The sequence below is a fragment of the Mastigoproctus giganteus genome, chromosome 2 (assembly GCF_048544385.1).
Source record: "Mastigoproctus giganteus isolate SK-2022 chromosome 2, ASM4854438v1, whole genome shotgun sequence".
In the NCBI taxonomy this organism is placed as follows: domain Eukaryota; kingdom Metazoa; phylum Arthropoda; class Arachnida; order Uropygi; family Thelyphonidae; genus Mastigoproctus; species Mastigoproctus giganteus.
The window spans coordinates 261,184,482-261,200,757 of record NC_143576.1 but is presented as its reverse complement, the minus strand read 5'-3'; the positions used below and the strand labels follow the sequence as shown (position 1 = coordinate 261,200,757).

General features: G+C 37.6%; 1 protein-coding gene across 1 annotated transcript in view; it reads left to right on the top strand.

Moving 5' to 3' along the window:
* Nucleotides 1-16,276, top strand: part of LOC150090433 (uncharacterized) — a 562,729-nt gene that overhangs the window by 533,763 nt on the left and 12,690 nt on the right. Inside the window, exon 117 of the mRNA XM_090389881.1 lies at nucleotides 10,110-10,164. Within this exon, the coding sequence (XP_090246007.1) occupies nucleotides 10,110-10,164 (55 nt within the window). The remainder of the gene's footprint in view (nucleotides 1-10,109; nucleotides 10,165-16,276) is intronic.

The window sequence follows — 16,276 nt, the reverse complement described above, 5'->3', positions numbered from 1 at the left end:
TTCTGTACAGACACGATAGGAGGGAGCATATGATTAGGGCCTTGTCGATTAATTCAACCCTGGAGAGATTGTGCAAGGCTCAAGGGATAGAAGTTTTTTCAGCCCAGTCTATGCTTGTTGACAGGAGAGACTGCTTCTACAGAGATGGGGTACACCTAAATAGAAAGGGTGCAAGAATATTTGCTGATGCTATCGAGGCAGTGTTAGGTGGGTTGGAAAACCACTAGCTTGGTGGGATACACAGACTAAAAGGTTAGCAGTGGCCACAGGCAGAGGCAAAAGTGATTCTTGCACTACTTCTATTGGAATGAGCAGAAGCCTGGAAAATAAGATGGAGGGGATTTTAGAGACTGCTGGGGGATCATCCTTGCTTGGGGAGTAATTATAGGCAAAAATGGAAATGCCTACAGTTACTCCCCATGCAAGGAATTAGGACAAAAGCTGGCTTTTTCCTTTTCCTCCTTCCATATAATTGCAATTTCAACATCTCCCAAATGCAGCCGCCCCTGAAGAAACCCCAGGTAAGAATATTCTTCTGCCTTAAAATAAAATATATAATATTCTTAAAATTTAATATTTCTTTAAAATTTCCAAAAATAGCCTATACTATCCTTTTCAAAAATCCACAAAGTTTATTTTAAATCCATAATGAGATCACAGATCCTCTACAAGGAAAAATTACAATAAATTATTAGCATTTGTCCGATTTTATGAAAATTAGCTGGTCTCGACTACTCAAGTTGCCTGTCCAACAGATATAAGCAGTGCAGAATTGGAATTTGGGGAGTACAATGTGTACAGGATGATAGACAGGACAGGAAGGGAGGAGGGGTTATGCTGTTAGTTAAGAAACACATAAAATCTAAGCAAATGCATCCAATTCATTTTGGTCGACAATGCAGTGTTCAGTCTGTTTGTTGTGAAATAAGCACTGGGAAAGGAAAAATTAGAGTGGGTGTGTGTTATAGGCCTAATGAATCTGATGCATATAATGAGCAATTGTGCAGAGAAATAGAGAGGGCCAGTAAATCACAATGTCCTATAATAGCAATGGGGGATTTTTAACTTTCCAGATATTGACTGGAACTTGTGGATTGGTCACTCTCACACTAGCAAGACTTTTGTGGATTTATTGGATGACTGTTTTCTACAGCAACATGTTTGAGAGGCAACAAGAGGGAGTAATACCCTTGATCTGATTATCAGCAGTGATTATTCGTGCATTAAGAATTTGCTGATAAAGGAACCACTGGGTGAGTGATCACAATTTACTGATGTGGGAATTACTTAAAGATGTAACTACCATCAAGGCTAAAGGGAATGGCTTTTGCTTCTGTAAAGGTGACTACAGAAGTCTTAGACAGTTTTTAAATTCTGTACAGTGGGATCAACTGATGATGTTACCAACATTGAATTCTAAATGGGAAGCCTTTAGGGACTTAATTTTGGAGGCTACTAGGCTTTTCATTCAAACTAAGAAATACTGTTCAAAGTTTAGGCCCAAGTGAATGTCAGACGAATTAATGAGGCTCGTGGCAGAGAGGAAGCCTGTATGGGATGCATATAAAGTATCAGGGGACACAGAAGCCTATAGCAGGTATAAACTAGTCTGTAATCAAGTCACAAAGGAGGTTAGTCAGGTGAAGGCAGATTACGAGGAATCTTTGGCAAAGGATGCAAAGAAAAAAAAAAAGCAAAGAGTTCTTTACTTATGTAAACTCTAAAAGGAAAGGGATGAATTAGATTGGACAAATTAATATAGATGGGCTGACTATTGATGATAATGCTCAGGTAGCTAATAAACCGAATGAATATTTTTCATCTACATTCACACATGAGGAGTTATTCAATGAAGAGAGTGCCAAAAGTTTATCAAACACTAACAGGGAGCTAAGTGATTTTTTTAATTACTGAGAGCAAAGTGGAGGAGAAATTGTATTCAAGTTAAACATAAGGAAGGCACCTGTGGTGGATGGGATCTATCCAGTTATATTAAAGGAGGCAGCAAAGGATGTAAGCAAACCCTTAGCCATAATTATAAGAGCTTCCTTGGCTCAGTGGAAGTCCCCATGGATTGGAGGTGTGCAATTTTTCACCAATTCACAAAGGGGGTTCAAAAGGTGACACAAGTAACTACAGATCTGTTAGTTTAACTCATGTTCTGGTAAAATAATGGAATCACTGGTTAAAGAAGCATTGCAGGATCATCTACACAAGACTGCAGTAATAGTTAAGACACAGCATGGGTTTGTTAAAGGGAGGGCTTGTCTGACCAATTTGATTGGGTACTATGATGTGGTCATAAAGGAACTGAATGCCAAAAATAATTTTGATATCATATACTTGGATTTCAGGAAAGCGTTTGATACTGTCACACATGGAAGACTGCTGTACAAATTGGGGATGTATGGCATTAAGGGTAAGTTGCTACAATGGATAAAGGGATGTGTGAGTGGGAGATGACAGAGAGTGGTAATCAATAGACACAGCTCTTCGTGGACAAATGTTAGTAGTGGAGTACCCCAGAGTTCGGTGTTAGGCCCATTGTCATTTTGTATATTTATCAATGATATTGATGAAGGTATATCAGGTTTAATGTCTAAGTTTGCAGATGATACAAATTTTGGCAGGGTTGTTAACGACAGTAAAGACAGTATGCTACTCCAACTGGATCTAGATAAGTTGGGAAAATGGGCTGAGAAGCGGCAACTGAAGTTTAACATTGACAAATGGAATGTACTGCATATGGGTAGCAAAAACCAAAGAGAAACGTACCAACTGTGTGGTACTACACTCAGGGAATTGAAAATGAAAAGACCTGGGGGCAGTTGTGCAGTCAAATATGAATTTCGCTGAGCAGTGTCAGACGGGCTGCTAGGGCAGGTCATGGAGTCTTGTCAATGATATATAGGAATTTTGCTAGCAGGAACAGGGAGGTGATTATCCCGTTATACAAGAGAATGGTCAGGCCACACCTAAAGTACTGTGTACAGGTCTGGAGGCCTCATTTTAGGAGAGTTGCTAGAATGAGTATAAAGAAGAGCAACAAGATTGGTGAGGGAAACAAAGGGGTACTTTTACCAAGAAAGGCTTAAGTTCTGCAAATTGCAGTGTCTGGAGAGTAGGCATCTGTGAGGTGATCTGATTGAGATGTATAAGGCCTTGAATGGGTTGAGCAAGCTGAATGCTGATGGGATTCTTCCTCATGCTCAGACTAAGAACCTGAGCGGGCACAGTTTCAAATTGAGGAAAGATAGTTGTAAAACAGATGTGCGGAAATTTGCCTTCAGCCAGCGGGTAGTTTTTTTTTTTTTGTTAGTTGTTGGTGCATCGGCTTCTGTGGCCATAATGCACCTCCCAAGGTTTTTGCAGTTCTCTGATCCAAACCTGAGATGGGATTCGAACCCACGGCCTTTGGGTTGCCAGGCAGACACTTTGCCCACCTGGCTAGCCTGGTCGGCCCAGCGGGTAGTTGATTGGTGGAACAGCTTCCATCTTTTGTTGTGGAAGCTAATAGCTTAAATAAATTTAAGAAACTGAAACTGAACACCTGTGAGAGAAAGAGAGGAGTGACTTTGAGTGAAGGGTCATTCAAACAGAATTAAAGATTTTATTCTGACAATAAAATTGAAGAAGCAAATTTTTAAATATGTTATCCGAGATGAATTCCATTTTTGTCTTCTTCTGTTAATGAAATCATTAAGAACGTCAAATTCGTAATTCGAGTAAGTTTGCGCTCGAATAAATGTCGCTTAAATAACTTCAATCCTATATTTATAGAAGGGAAAATCAAACAAGGGACATTTTCATGTCTCGTTATGATAGTCGAGGTTTCGCAATGAAGAACACCAAAAGATGGCAATTGCACATGCCGTACAAGGGGCAGTGTGTGGATGGTTCCTTCAGCGAATAAATTGTACAAGGATGGTGTTCTTCACTTCGCTCGGTGGGGTGCGTGTCATAAATGTTAAACTTTCACTGAAATGTTCTTGGATGATCGTGTGTCTGATTTCGATTGTAAGCTGTGTTTCGTTTTGTACAGAAAATGGAGTCCCGCTCTTATCCGTCTTCGAGATAATCATAAGTGATAACGGTAGTTGAAATTAATGAGTCACGCCATCTGCACTTGTGGACATCGTCTCATATTTCACTGCATTTTATTTGCACCGAAGTTCTTCACTTTCGGTGTTTTCAATTAAATAACACTAATAAACAAATAACACAATTAAATAACTCACCAATACGAACAGTACGTGGTAGATGACTCTCATCAATCGATGCAATCCCTCCTCCCCTATCTCCTTCAACTTGATATTCTATTCATACTAAGTACTATAGATTAATTAATTAATGTTTATTGTACATAAAGGTGCGATACAATGTGCCCATCACAGAATGGTGCCAGGGATTTCACACAGATAAATATAATAAGATGTAGTAAGAAGATAACAACAAAATAATAACACTGATAATTATTAGTAATAACAATGATAATAACAAAATCTGACGTAGCCCAGTGGTCAGGAGCAAGAGTGCATAGCACTTGTTCCTTGAGTGGACCGTGGGTTCAAGCCAGTGACTACTAAATACGATAAATACAGTGGATTCTGGTTATTTGGGCCACCGGTTAATCGGGGCAGCCATTTATTTGGGACAAATCTTAAAAACCAGAACCCAATCGAGAAAATAGCCAGGGTTTACTTCGCTTAATTGGGACAAAATGCCATTTAATCGGGGCAGGAGACCCCAGCACTGGAGATTACCCTACGATTGTTTCTGACCGTACCACATAGTTCGGTTGGATTTCGGGTGGTCACAACCATAAAACAATAAAAACAATTAGCAGTCACCTGTTTATTGGGCTTTTCTGTTACTGCAATCTATCATAAACGGATAGTAAACTCGATCTTATTGAATTTGCGATAATACTGACAGCTGGAATTCTGTGGGTTATTATAGTGAAATGTGTTTACACTTCCATGGAATCTTCAATCATATAAAAAAAATAATTTTCAAAATCTTCTCTTCATTCCTATTTTTAAAGCTTTGTAACTCGTTACTCTGTTCCCACTTTCGCGTATTGTGTTACTTGCAATTTGTGTGTGCCGTGTTTTTGTTATTGATTGCTTATCTTTTTACTGTTTTAAATTTTAACCCCCACCCACAAATGTCAGTGAACAGAAATGTCAACTAGTTTAGTTAGTATGTACGTATTACAGTACATATTAATTATTCTGATTATCACATATATTCTTCCGAATTTCACTTATCATTTAATTTTTTAATTGGTAAGGTAATAAAGGGTAAATTTGTGCTTAATATATCTTTACTTTTATAGCCTGTGGATAATATTCCTCCTATTTTCGCTAATTAGACTCGCTGTTTAATAGAATTAAAATTCAATTCACAAACGTGATCACAATGACCTGCGCTTACTGCACATTGTGTAGTGAACGGTACTTTACTATGGTGAGTTCGTCGTAACATGATTTGATTGTACAGTGAATTAATTGTAAAAGGAAGGGGGTACATTGTATTTTTAACTATTTACATGAAACTTCAGATAATTGGGGCAGCTGCTTAATCGGGCCAAAATGCACTAGTCCCGATATGTCCCAAATATAATCAACTGTATTTGTATGTACGATTTATTGTAAACTCTACTGACTTGGTTGTTGTGCCAGAGTATAAACAGAAATTTAACTAATTAGTTAATTAACCTGACTGCCTTCTTTTGAATGGAGTCTATAAGCTTCAGAGAGGTTTTGGGGAGAGTACTACAAAGGTGGGAACAATATTCCATGGTAGGGTGGCTTTGAAATTTGTACAGAGTGAATAGTTGTTTAGAAGTAAAGTAATGCTAAGAGAAAAAAAGAAAGAAATGAAAAAAAAAAGAAAAAGAAAAATGTGTCCTTATCTAGGAATCTGAGTGTCATTGAAGATGAGCATAGGAACAGTAGACTCTTTTTTTGTGAAAAATAAGAGAGGACTAACTTAGAAAATTACTTGAATTTATGGAATTGGTAGTGGATATTTGAGAAGTTAAGACTGTTTGTATAGGGCAAGGTTTCTCAAACTGGAAGGTGGAATGTAGTGTGTTATTAGTAGAAGAAAATTGTTGATATACAAGAGGAAAAGAGCAGGTGAAAGTAGTTACCTTGAGAAACACCAGCATTAATGAAGAAGTTAGAAGACAGCTCTTGTCGCCTGTTGTGAGTGGTCAGAGAGAAAACTGGACACTCAGTTTAAAAAAAAACAGCCAGTAGGCCATACGATGGGAGCTTGTGTAGAAGTCCTATATGCCAAACATGAAAAAATGCCTTAGAACTGTCAAGAGCAGCTGTTTGAGTGTCATAAAATTTTTCCATTCAATCTGTCCAAAAATGAGTAACATCTATGGACAAATTAACAGTAATAAAAAAACAGTAATGAAAAAAAAAAAAAAAAACAAGTAATAAAAACCACTGGACTTTGACAGTAAGAAATACAAATTAACCAGTTTATTGAAACTTTAAAGGAGAAAATACGCCATCCTGATAAATCCAATATACCAAATTCTGTATCATTAGTTTATTATTAGTTAACAGATGAACTAATCTGTTAACTAATGATGTTTCAAATCCAATTTTGTTTTCTATTATCAAGCAGACTTATGTGGTATTTTGTTAGGCTTGGTGGCATCTTTATTGTCATATCTCTGCCACATAGTCCAAATACAAATCCCTCTGATGTTGTTGTTATTTATTTTTTTAGGGGCATTAGCAACTAAGGCCATATTGCTCTGGGGATATACGGTGGTCATTCCTTGACCTTTCCACATCCTCCATATTTGGTGGTGACGGGCTCAAACCCCGGTCTAAACAAGAAGCATGTGCTACACACTGCTGCTCCTGCCACCTGGCTACGGAGGTGCCAAAATCCCTCTGATGGATATTAATATATAATTAACTGTCTAGGTGCACTTGGTGCATTCTACATACCAAAAACAGTGAAACATATAAATTTAAATTTTTATTAAAATTACATCAGTGTGAATTTTAGTATTCTTCCAGTATGGTATTTGCTTTTTCTCTCCATCATTATTTTTTAATTGGAAGAGTTTGGTCCATAAAAATACTTCTTTGAAGACCATATGTACATCAAAAACCATTGTTGGTATGGTAGTTTGGTTTCAGTCATTTTGTATCCACTCACTACTCCCAGATATGGCTGTATGGTTGGTTGGGAGATTTTTTATCTTATTGTGTAATAAGTTTAAAAAAATCTTTAAAATTTTTAAAGTTTCTCAAATACAATTATTTTTTTGCTTTTTTTCCTCCCTGAAAACTGATTGAAGGCATCACATGCCTTTTTTTTTTTTTTTTTTTCTTATGAAAAATCCAAAAATGAGAGGTATTAGAACCTATAGTACTTTGTGCCGGCCATGGGTTGGAGGTCGAGAAGATGAAAGAAGATATTTGTTGACACATTAAACTTGACTTCTCTAGACTGTAATTTTCAGGAAATACATATGAAGAAAGGTTGTTCCAGAAAACGGCAGTTGAATGAATAAGCGAGGAAGATGAAAAGTTGGTTCTGTGAGTTTGAAGTTGGACAGTAAATGGATGTTGGTTGGTGGCGGCACGTGTTCAGACCGTTTTGAAAGAGAGATCGGGAATTAAAGAAGCCAATTCAGAAGAACAGTTCAAGTGGAAGTATCTGTAGAAAAGGCATGCAGCAGAAACAGTATGTCTATGAGACAGAGAGTGGAGAGACTCTGTTAAAGATGAATCATTTTGGGGCACCACCCCAGATGTGGGAGCAATATTCCATGGTAGGGTGGATTTGCAATTTGTTTGGAAGAAAAGTAACACTGAGAGCAAAAGAGAAAAGCAAGTTTTTCTAAAAAATTACTAAAAGCAGTTGGCAAACCATAAGATGGAAGCTTGTTTAGAAGACCTTTATGCCAAACACGATCCAAAGCTTTTGAGATGTCAAGAGAAACTGCTTGTGTTTCACCAAACCTTTCCATTGAATTTGTCCATAAATAGGTAACATAAGTCAGAATATCACCAGTGTATCGACACTGATGGAATCCATACTGGTGATCGTTGATTGATCAGACAGAAGGTTTCTAGATAATTTAAGAGTTGGCAGTTAATTGATTTCTCCATTACTTTGGAAAGGGTAAAAGTAAGTGCAATGGGACGATAATTGGATTGGAGTGATTTGTCACCCTTTTTAGAACTGGCTGGATAGTAGCAAATTTCCAACCAGAAGGAAAAACACCTTTAGAATAAGAAAGTGAAAAAAGGCAGCAAAGAATAGGAGTAAGTTCAGGAGCACAAATTTTGAGAACAAGTGGAGAAATACCATTAGGACCTGGAGCTTTCTTAGCATCAAGATTCATCAAAATCCTTCTGACATCCTTTTGATGAAAGACCACAGGAGGCATTATTATTATTATTAGCTATATGGTGCAAGGAAGCCTGAGGCTTATGCTGCACCAGCCAAAAAAAAATTCCCAAGTTACCCTGAGAGAGAGAGAGCGAGACAAAAGTAGAAGCGAATCACCAAGTTGATTTTTAAACTAGAATGTGACTAGAAAATGGAAGCCAGCTGGAGTTGTGAACATTAAAATCACCAAGGAAAATTATCTCACTGTTAGGAAAGTTGGACTGGAGAAAGTCAAGTTGCAAAGAGAGGAAGTCAAAGAGTTCCAAGTGATTAGTGGAGATGGGAGAAGGGAGAGACAACAGATGAATTGGACAGAATGAAATAGAGAGATTTTAAGCCAGAGAAGATCAAAAAGAGGAGATTCCAAATTACCAAGTCTCTGGGAATATCAGAATGGACATATGCACAAGTACCACCTTTGAGGCAAAAGGACTCATACAGCAAATAATTTGGGCAACTGAGATGAGCAGTGGTTGAATCAACCGATAAATGAGATTCTGTCAGAAAAAGTACATGGGGCTTGGGAGACTGTAAGTGGAAATGGACATTGTTGAGATTAGAGTTGAGACCACGTATATTTATGAAATGAACTAAGAAGTAACTTTGGGAGGTTTAGATATTTTCACAGATAAGCTTGCTCTATTAGTTGCCTACTGTTGTTAGTATCCACTAGATGGTTAATAAACAATTTTTCATTTTAAGTAAATAAAATTTAATAAATTTTTTATTTACTCAAAGATTCAATTTAGTCTGACAATTTTTTCTTATAATAAATGAACTTGGGGTAATTGTGCAGTCAGATATGAAAGTGTCAATGATATACAGAAAATTTACTCGCAGGGATAAGGAGGTGATTATCCCTTTGTACAAAGCCATGGTTAAGCCACATCTTGAGTTCTTATACAGGTTGGGGCGCCAGACTTTAGAAAGGACGTAGATTTCATGAAATAGGTTCAGAGAAAGGCAACCAAATTGATGAGTGGGACAAAAGTGTGCTCTTACCAAGAAAAGTTTCAGTTCTGCAAATTGAAGTGTCTGGAGACCAGCCACCTGTGGGGAGATCTGATTGAGGTGGTTGATTGTTAGAAAAAATTTCCATCTCTGTTGTTGTGGAACTGGGTGGTTTGAATAAACTCAAAGAACTAAACAAATTCTTGGAGAGTGTGGTGGGCAAAGTGTGAAAGGGTGGTTTTTTTTTTTTGCCAATGATTTATAAGCTTGCTTTCTTGCATAACCACTACTAATACTAAACTTAATTATAAGGAAAACTATTACCTTTTTAACTCATTGAAATAAATTTGTTGTCCCCTAATTCTCAAAATATATTGAAATTATGTCGCCATTGTTATGATTTGTTCAGTACCAGTGTTTAAATTATCCCTTTTGCAAATGGTTTTATGGGATTTTATTTTTATAAAGATGCATAAAATCAATCAAGAGTGGAATTGAATCATTGGAACAAGTAGCACTATACTTTGTGCAATTTTTGATGCCATTGCTTCTCACCTCCTCTCCATTCAAAATGCTCTTCAAATATGATCCCTGAATTAAAATGCTCTCCCACACACATTCCCTAAAAACACTAGAGTACATTTATTCTTTCATTTTTTCAATTTCATGAAAGATGAAAAATTAGCTATTGTCAATTATAGGTTGTTGTTTTATTTTCTTAGGAACAGGTTATTTGGGATGAAATGCACTGTTGTCAAAAGTGTAATATCACAACAAGTAAGTGATTCTTTTTTCTTTGGCATTTTTAGATTAAAGTATGATATGGTATCTCTTCAAGTTCTTAGTGAAAATTGTAATAATTTTTTGAGCCACAAAGCTTCTAATGATATTCCCAAAAAGTAGGTTTTTCAGAAGTAAAGATTTGATCAAAATATTTGTTGAATGTTGCAAAAACTTAATTTTATTTAATGATGAATATTTTCATTGCTAATAATTCTTCAATATAACCTCCTTTTGCAGCTACACAATTGTTCCCTCATGCCTATTACCAATCAAACATTTTGAAAGTCTTCTTTTGTGAATACTTTCAGACTGTCCATATTTTAATGGATTTCTTGAATCAATTAAAATCATTTACCTCTCATGTCCTGTTTAATTTTGATAATATCTAAAAGTTGTAAGGCACCAAATCAGGCTTAGAAGGTGTCAAATTCACATTGCAGAGGAAATGTTTTTGTTAGTCAAAAGTTGCTGGAAAGTATGGAACAGATCTTGTTCTCAGGCTTCATGCCCAATCCTCATTCAACATGGTCTGAACCAACCAAATGAAAGAGTTCTTCAGCAATTTCTTGAGTGGTTAGTAATCAATCTGATTGAATGTTGATGTGGATTTCAATGATGTTTTGATCATTTAGAGCAATCACTTCTTTCTTCATTTTCAAACAAAAAATTTTCCTAGTGAAACCTGGGAAACCACTTTAAAACTTTTTTTAATTTTTTTTTCATTATAACTTCATATAATCTCCTCTGCCAGGGGGAAAAGGTTGATGATGTTGTAGGGCAGATATCATCCTTTAAGGGCACAAAGGGTGATATTGTTGTACACGTTGGCACAAATGATATTAAGAGTAGGAGGCCAGCAGAATTACTTAACAAATACAAGACAATTCTGAAAAAAAGCCAGTGAGTTAGGGTTGCATTTGAAAGTGTCTGCAATTCTGCCCAGACACGATAGGAGGGAGTATATGATGATCAGCCCTGGAGAGATTGTGCAAGGCTCAAAGGGTAGAATTTTTCTCAGCCTGGTCTGTGCTTGTTAACAGGAGAGACTTGCTTCTACAGGGATGGGATACACTTAAATAGAAAGGGTGCAAGAATATTTGCTGATGCTATCGAGGCAGAGTTAGGTGGGTTGGAAAACTGCTATCTTGGGGGGGATACATGGACTAATAGATTAACAGTAGATGCTAGCAGAGGTAAAAGTGATTCTTGCACTACTTCTATTGAAATGCAATTGAGCAGCAGCCTGGAAAGCAAGCTAAAGGAAATTTCCAGGACTGCTGGGAGTCATAGTGGAACAAATAAAGGGCTGTGTTAGGGTAACTAAGAATAGAAACAGGTTTGTTTGTTATTTGGAGCATTAGCAACTAAGGCCATATTGCTCTGGGGATATGCAGTGGCCATTCCCTGACCTTTCCGCATCCTCTGTATTTGGTGATCATGGGCTCGAACCCTGGTCTAATGAAGAAGCGTGTGCTACGCACTGCTGCTCCTGCCCACCTGACTATGGAGGCGCCTATAGAAACAGGTGCATTACTTGTATGTACACCAATGCTAGGAGTAAAGTTAATAAATTCGATGAGCTTGAAGTGCTAGTCAAGACATCAAAGACAGATATTGTTGGGATATCAGACACATAGTGTCACACAGACATAAATAGTGGAGAACAGAAATTTAGGGAGTATAATGTGTACAGAAAGGATAGACAGGACAAAAAGGGAGGAGGGGTTATGATGTTACTTAAGAAACACACAAAATCTCAGCATTAGCATTAGTAGAGGCATATGATGCAAGAAAGCAAGCTTATGCAGCATCAGCCAAAAAAAAAAATTAAAAAATAAAAACACTCCCATTTCACCCCTCCGTTCATTCGAAATACCTGTCCAGCTAAGCCTTAAATTTATTTAGGCTATCAACTTCCACAACAAGGGATGGAAGTCTGTTCCACCAACCAACTACCCGCTGCCAAAAGGCAAATTTCCGTACATATATCTTACATCTGACTTTCCTCAATTTGAATTTATGGTGATTATTCTGAGCAAAAGGAAATATCCCATCAGCATTGAGCATGCTCAAACTATTCAAAGCTTTATACACCTCTATCAGATCACCTTGCCGGTGCCTAGTCTCCAGACACTGTAATTTGCAAAATTTAAGCTTTTCTTCATGAGAGCAACCCTTTGTTCTATTCACTAATCTTGTTGCCCTTCTCTGTACTCATTCCAGCAGCACTCCATCCTTCTTGAAATGGGGCCTCGAGACCTGTATACAGTACTCAAGGTGTGACTTAACCATTGCTCTATACAAGGGAATAATCACCTCTTTATCCCTGGAAGTGCATCAAATTGATGTGGGTGGACAAATCCTAAGGAAGTGCATCCAATTGATGTGGGTGGACAAGTCCTCAGGAAATACATCCAATTGATGTAGGTGGACAATGCAATGTTGAGTCTATTTGGTGTGACATAATTACTGGGAAAGGAAACATGAGAGTAAGTGTGCGTTATAGGCCAATGAATCTGATGAGTATAATGAGTAATTGTGCAGAGAAATAGAATCGGCCAGTAAATTAGAGTGTCTTATAATGGGGGATTTTAATTTCTCGGATATTGACTGGAATTTGTGGGTTGGTCACTCATACACTAGCAAGGCTTTTGTGGATTTACTGGATGATTATTTCCTACAGCAACATGTTCGGGAGGCAACTAGAGGGAGTAATACTCTTGATCTGATTATCAGTAGTGACTCTTCATTCCTTATGAATCTGCAGATAAAGGAACCAATAGGTGGCAGTGATCACAGTGTGTTGAAGTGGGATTTACTCAACAAGGTAACTACCATCAGGGGTAAAGGGAAGGGTTATTGCTTTCTTAAAGGCGACTACGATGGTCTGAGACAGTATTTAAATTCTATATGGTGGGATCAACTGATGATGTTACCAACAGCAAATTCAAAATGGGAAGCATTCAAAGAATTAATCTTGGAAGCTACTATGCTTTTCATATCAACAAAGAAATATTGTTCAAGATTTAGGCCTAAATTTATGTCAGATGAACTAATTAGACATGTGACAGAGAAGAAAAATGCATGGGATACATATAAATTAACATGTGACACAGAAGCCTATGATAGATATAAGCTGGTCTGTAACCAAGTTATAAAGGAGATTAGGCAGGCCAAGGCAGATTACGAGAAATCTTTGGCAAAGGATGCAAAGAAAAACAGCAAACAGTTCTTTACTTATGTAAACTCTATAAGGAAGGGGATGAATCAGATTGGTCCACTTGATATTGATGGTTCAACTGTTGTGATCCTGCTCAGGTAGCTAACAAACTAAATGAATATTTTGCATTGACATTCACACATGAGGAGTTATTCAGGGAGGGGAATGCCAGAGGTGTATTCAACTCTGGCAGTAAGCTAGATAATCTTGTAATAACTGAGAGTAAAGTGGAGGAGAAATTGTTGAAGATAAACGCAAGAAAGGCACCTGGGGTGGATGGAATCTATTCAGTTATATTAAAGGAGGTGGCAAAGGAAGCAAGCAAACCCATAGCTATAATTATGAGAGCTTCCCTGGACTCAGGGGAGGTACCCATGGAGTGCAGATGTGCAAATGTGACTCTAATCCACAAAGGAGAATCAAAGGTAGACACAGGTAATTACTGTTACTTTAACTTCTTTTCCAAGGAAATTAATAGAGGCACTGGTTAAAGAAGCACTGCAGGATCATCTAGACAAGACTTCAGTTCTATCTCGGACACAGCATGGGTTTATTAATGGGAAGTCTTGTCTGACTAATTCGATTGGATACTATGATGTAGTCACAAAGGAACTGAATGCAAAGAATAACTTTGATATCATATATTTGGATCTTAGAAAAGCCTTTGATACTGTTGCACATGGAAGACTGCTGCACAAATTGGAGCAGTGTGGCATTGGAGGTAAATTGCTGCTATGGATAAAGGGATGGTTGAGTGGAAGAAGACAGAGAGTGGCGATCAATGGACACTGCTCTTCGGGGACTAATGTTATTAGTGGAATCCCTCAGGGTTCAGTGTTGGGTCCATTGTTGTTTTCTATATTAATAAATGATATTGATGACGTTATATCAGGCTTAATGTCCAAGTTTCCAGATGATACGAAGGTTGCCAGGGTTGTTAATGACACTAATGACAGTACCCTGCTGCAATCTAGAAAAGTTGAGCAGATGGCTGAAAGGTGGCAACTGAAGTTTAACATTGACAAATGTAAAATACTACATATGGGAAGCAGTAATCCCAGAGTAACGTATCAATTCTGTGGTACCACACTGACAGTGGTAGAGAATGAAACGGAGAGGGGGGTAATTGTACAGGTAGATATAAGGTTTTCTGACCTGTGCAGACGGTCTGCAAGAGTAGCTCATTTTGTCTTGTCAATGATATACAGGAATTTTTCTAGCAGGGATAAAGAGGTGATTATCCCCTTGTATAAGGCAATGGTCAGGCCACACCTTGAGTACTGTATACAGGTCTGGAGGCCTCATTTTAAGAAGAATGTAGAGCTGTTGGGACGAGTACAGAGAAGAGCAACAAGATTAGTGAATGGAACAAAGGATTGCTCTTACGAAGAAAGGCTTAAAGTTTGCAAATTACAGTGTCTGGAGACTAGGCACCTGCAAGGTGATCTGATTGAGGTGTATAAAGCTTTGAATGGTTTGGGCATGCTTGCTCAATGCCGGTGGGATTCTTCCTCTTGCTCAGAATAATCGCCTGAGAGGCCATAAATTCAAATTGAGGAAAGGCTGTTGTAGGATAGATGTGTGGAAATTTGCCTTTAGCCAGCATCTGGTTGCTTGGTGGAACACACTTCCATCTGTCGTTGTAGAAGTTGATAGCTTAAATAGATTCAGGGCAGAAGTTGACAAACATTTGGAGCGAGTGGATGGGTGAAATAAGGGTTTTTTTTTTTTTTTTTGGCTGATGCTATGTAAATTTGCTTTATTGCATCATGCGCCTTTGCTAATGCTAATATCAGCAAATCTTAATGAGCATTTCAAATATATCTGTGGTTGACTATCTAGTTTTACAACAAAGTTTAATATTTGCATGTTCCTCAAATTTCATCGTTTTCAGTATATGTAACAAATGAAAGAAACATGTTCACTCATAGCAGCTTTCTGCTATATTGGTGCATAACAGAAAGTTAAACTTGCTTTACTTAAAGATATAATTACCATCAGAAGTAAAGGAAGGGGCTTTTGCTTCCAATAATGTGACTAAAGTGGTCTTAGACAGTTTTTAAATTCTGTACAGTGGGAGCAACTGATGATGTTACCAACAGCAAATTCTAAATGGGAAGCATTCAAGGAATTAATAGTGGAAGCTATAACCCTTTCATACCTATCAAGAAATATTGTTCAAGGTTTAGGCCTAAATGGTTGCCAAATGAACTAATGAGACTCGTGGTAGAGAAGAAAAATGCATGAAATGCATATAAATTATCAGGTAATGTAATGTATCTTGTAATGAAGTCACAGAGGAGGTTAGGAAGGCAAAGACAGATTACGAGAAATCTTTGGTAAAGGATGCTAAGAAAAACAGCAAGGATTTCTTTACTTATATAAACTCTAAAAGGAAGTGGATGAATCTGATTGGTCCACTTGATATCGATGGTTCGACTGTTAATGATCCTGCTCAGATAGCAAACAAACTGAATGAGTATTTTGCATCTACATTCACACATGTGGAGTTATTAAGGTTTGAAAATGCCACAAGATTATCAAATTGTAACAGAGTGCTTAATGATTTTGCAATAACTGAGAACAAAGTGGAGGAGAAATTTTTGAAGTTAAACATAAGAAAGGAACCTGGGGTGGATGGTATCTATCCAGTTTTAAAGGAGGTGGCAAAGCAACTAAGCAAACCCTTAGCCATAATTATAAGAGCATCCTTGGACTCAGGGGAGGTCCCCATGGACTGGAGATGTGCAAATGTGTTCCCAATTCACAAAGGGGAAATGAAAGATGACACGAGTAATTACAGACCAGTTAGTTTAACTTCAGTTCCGAGTAAAATAATGGAGTCATGGTTAAAGATGCATTGCAGGATCATCTAAACAAGACTGA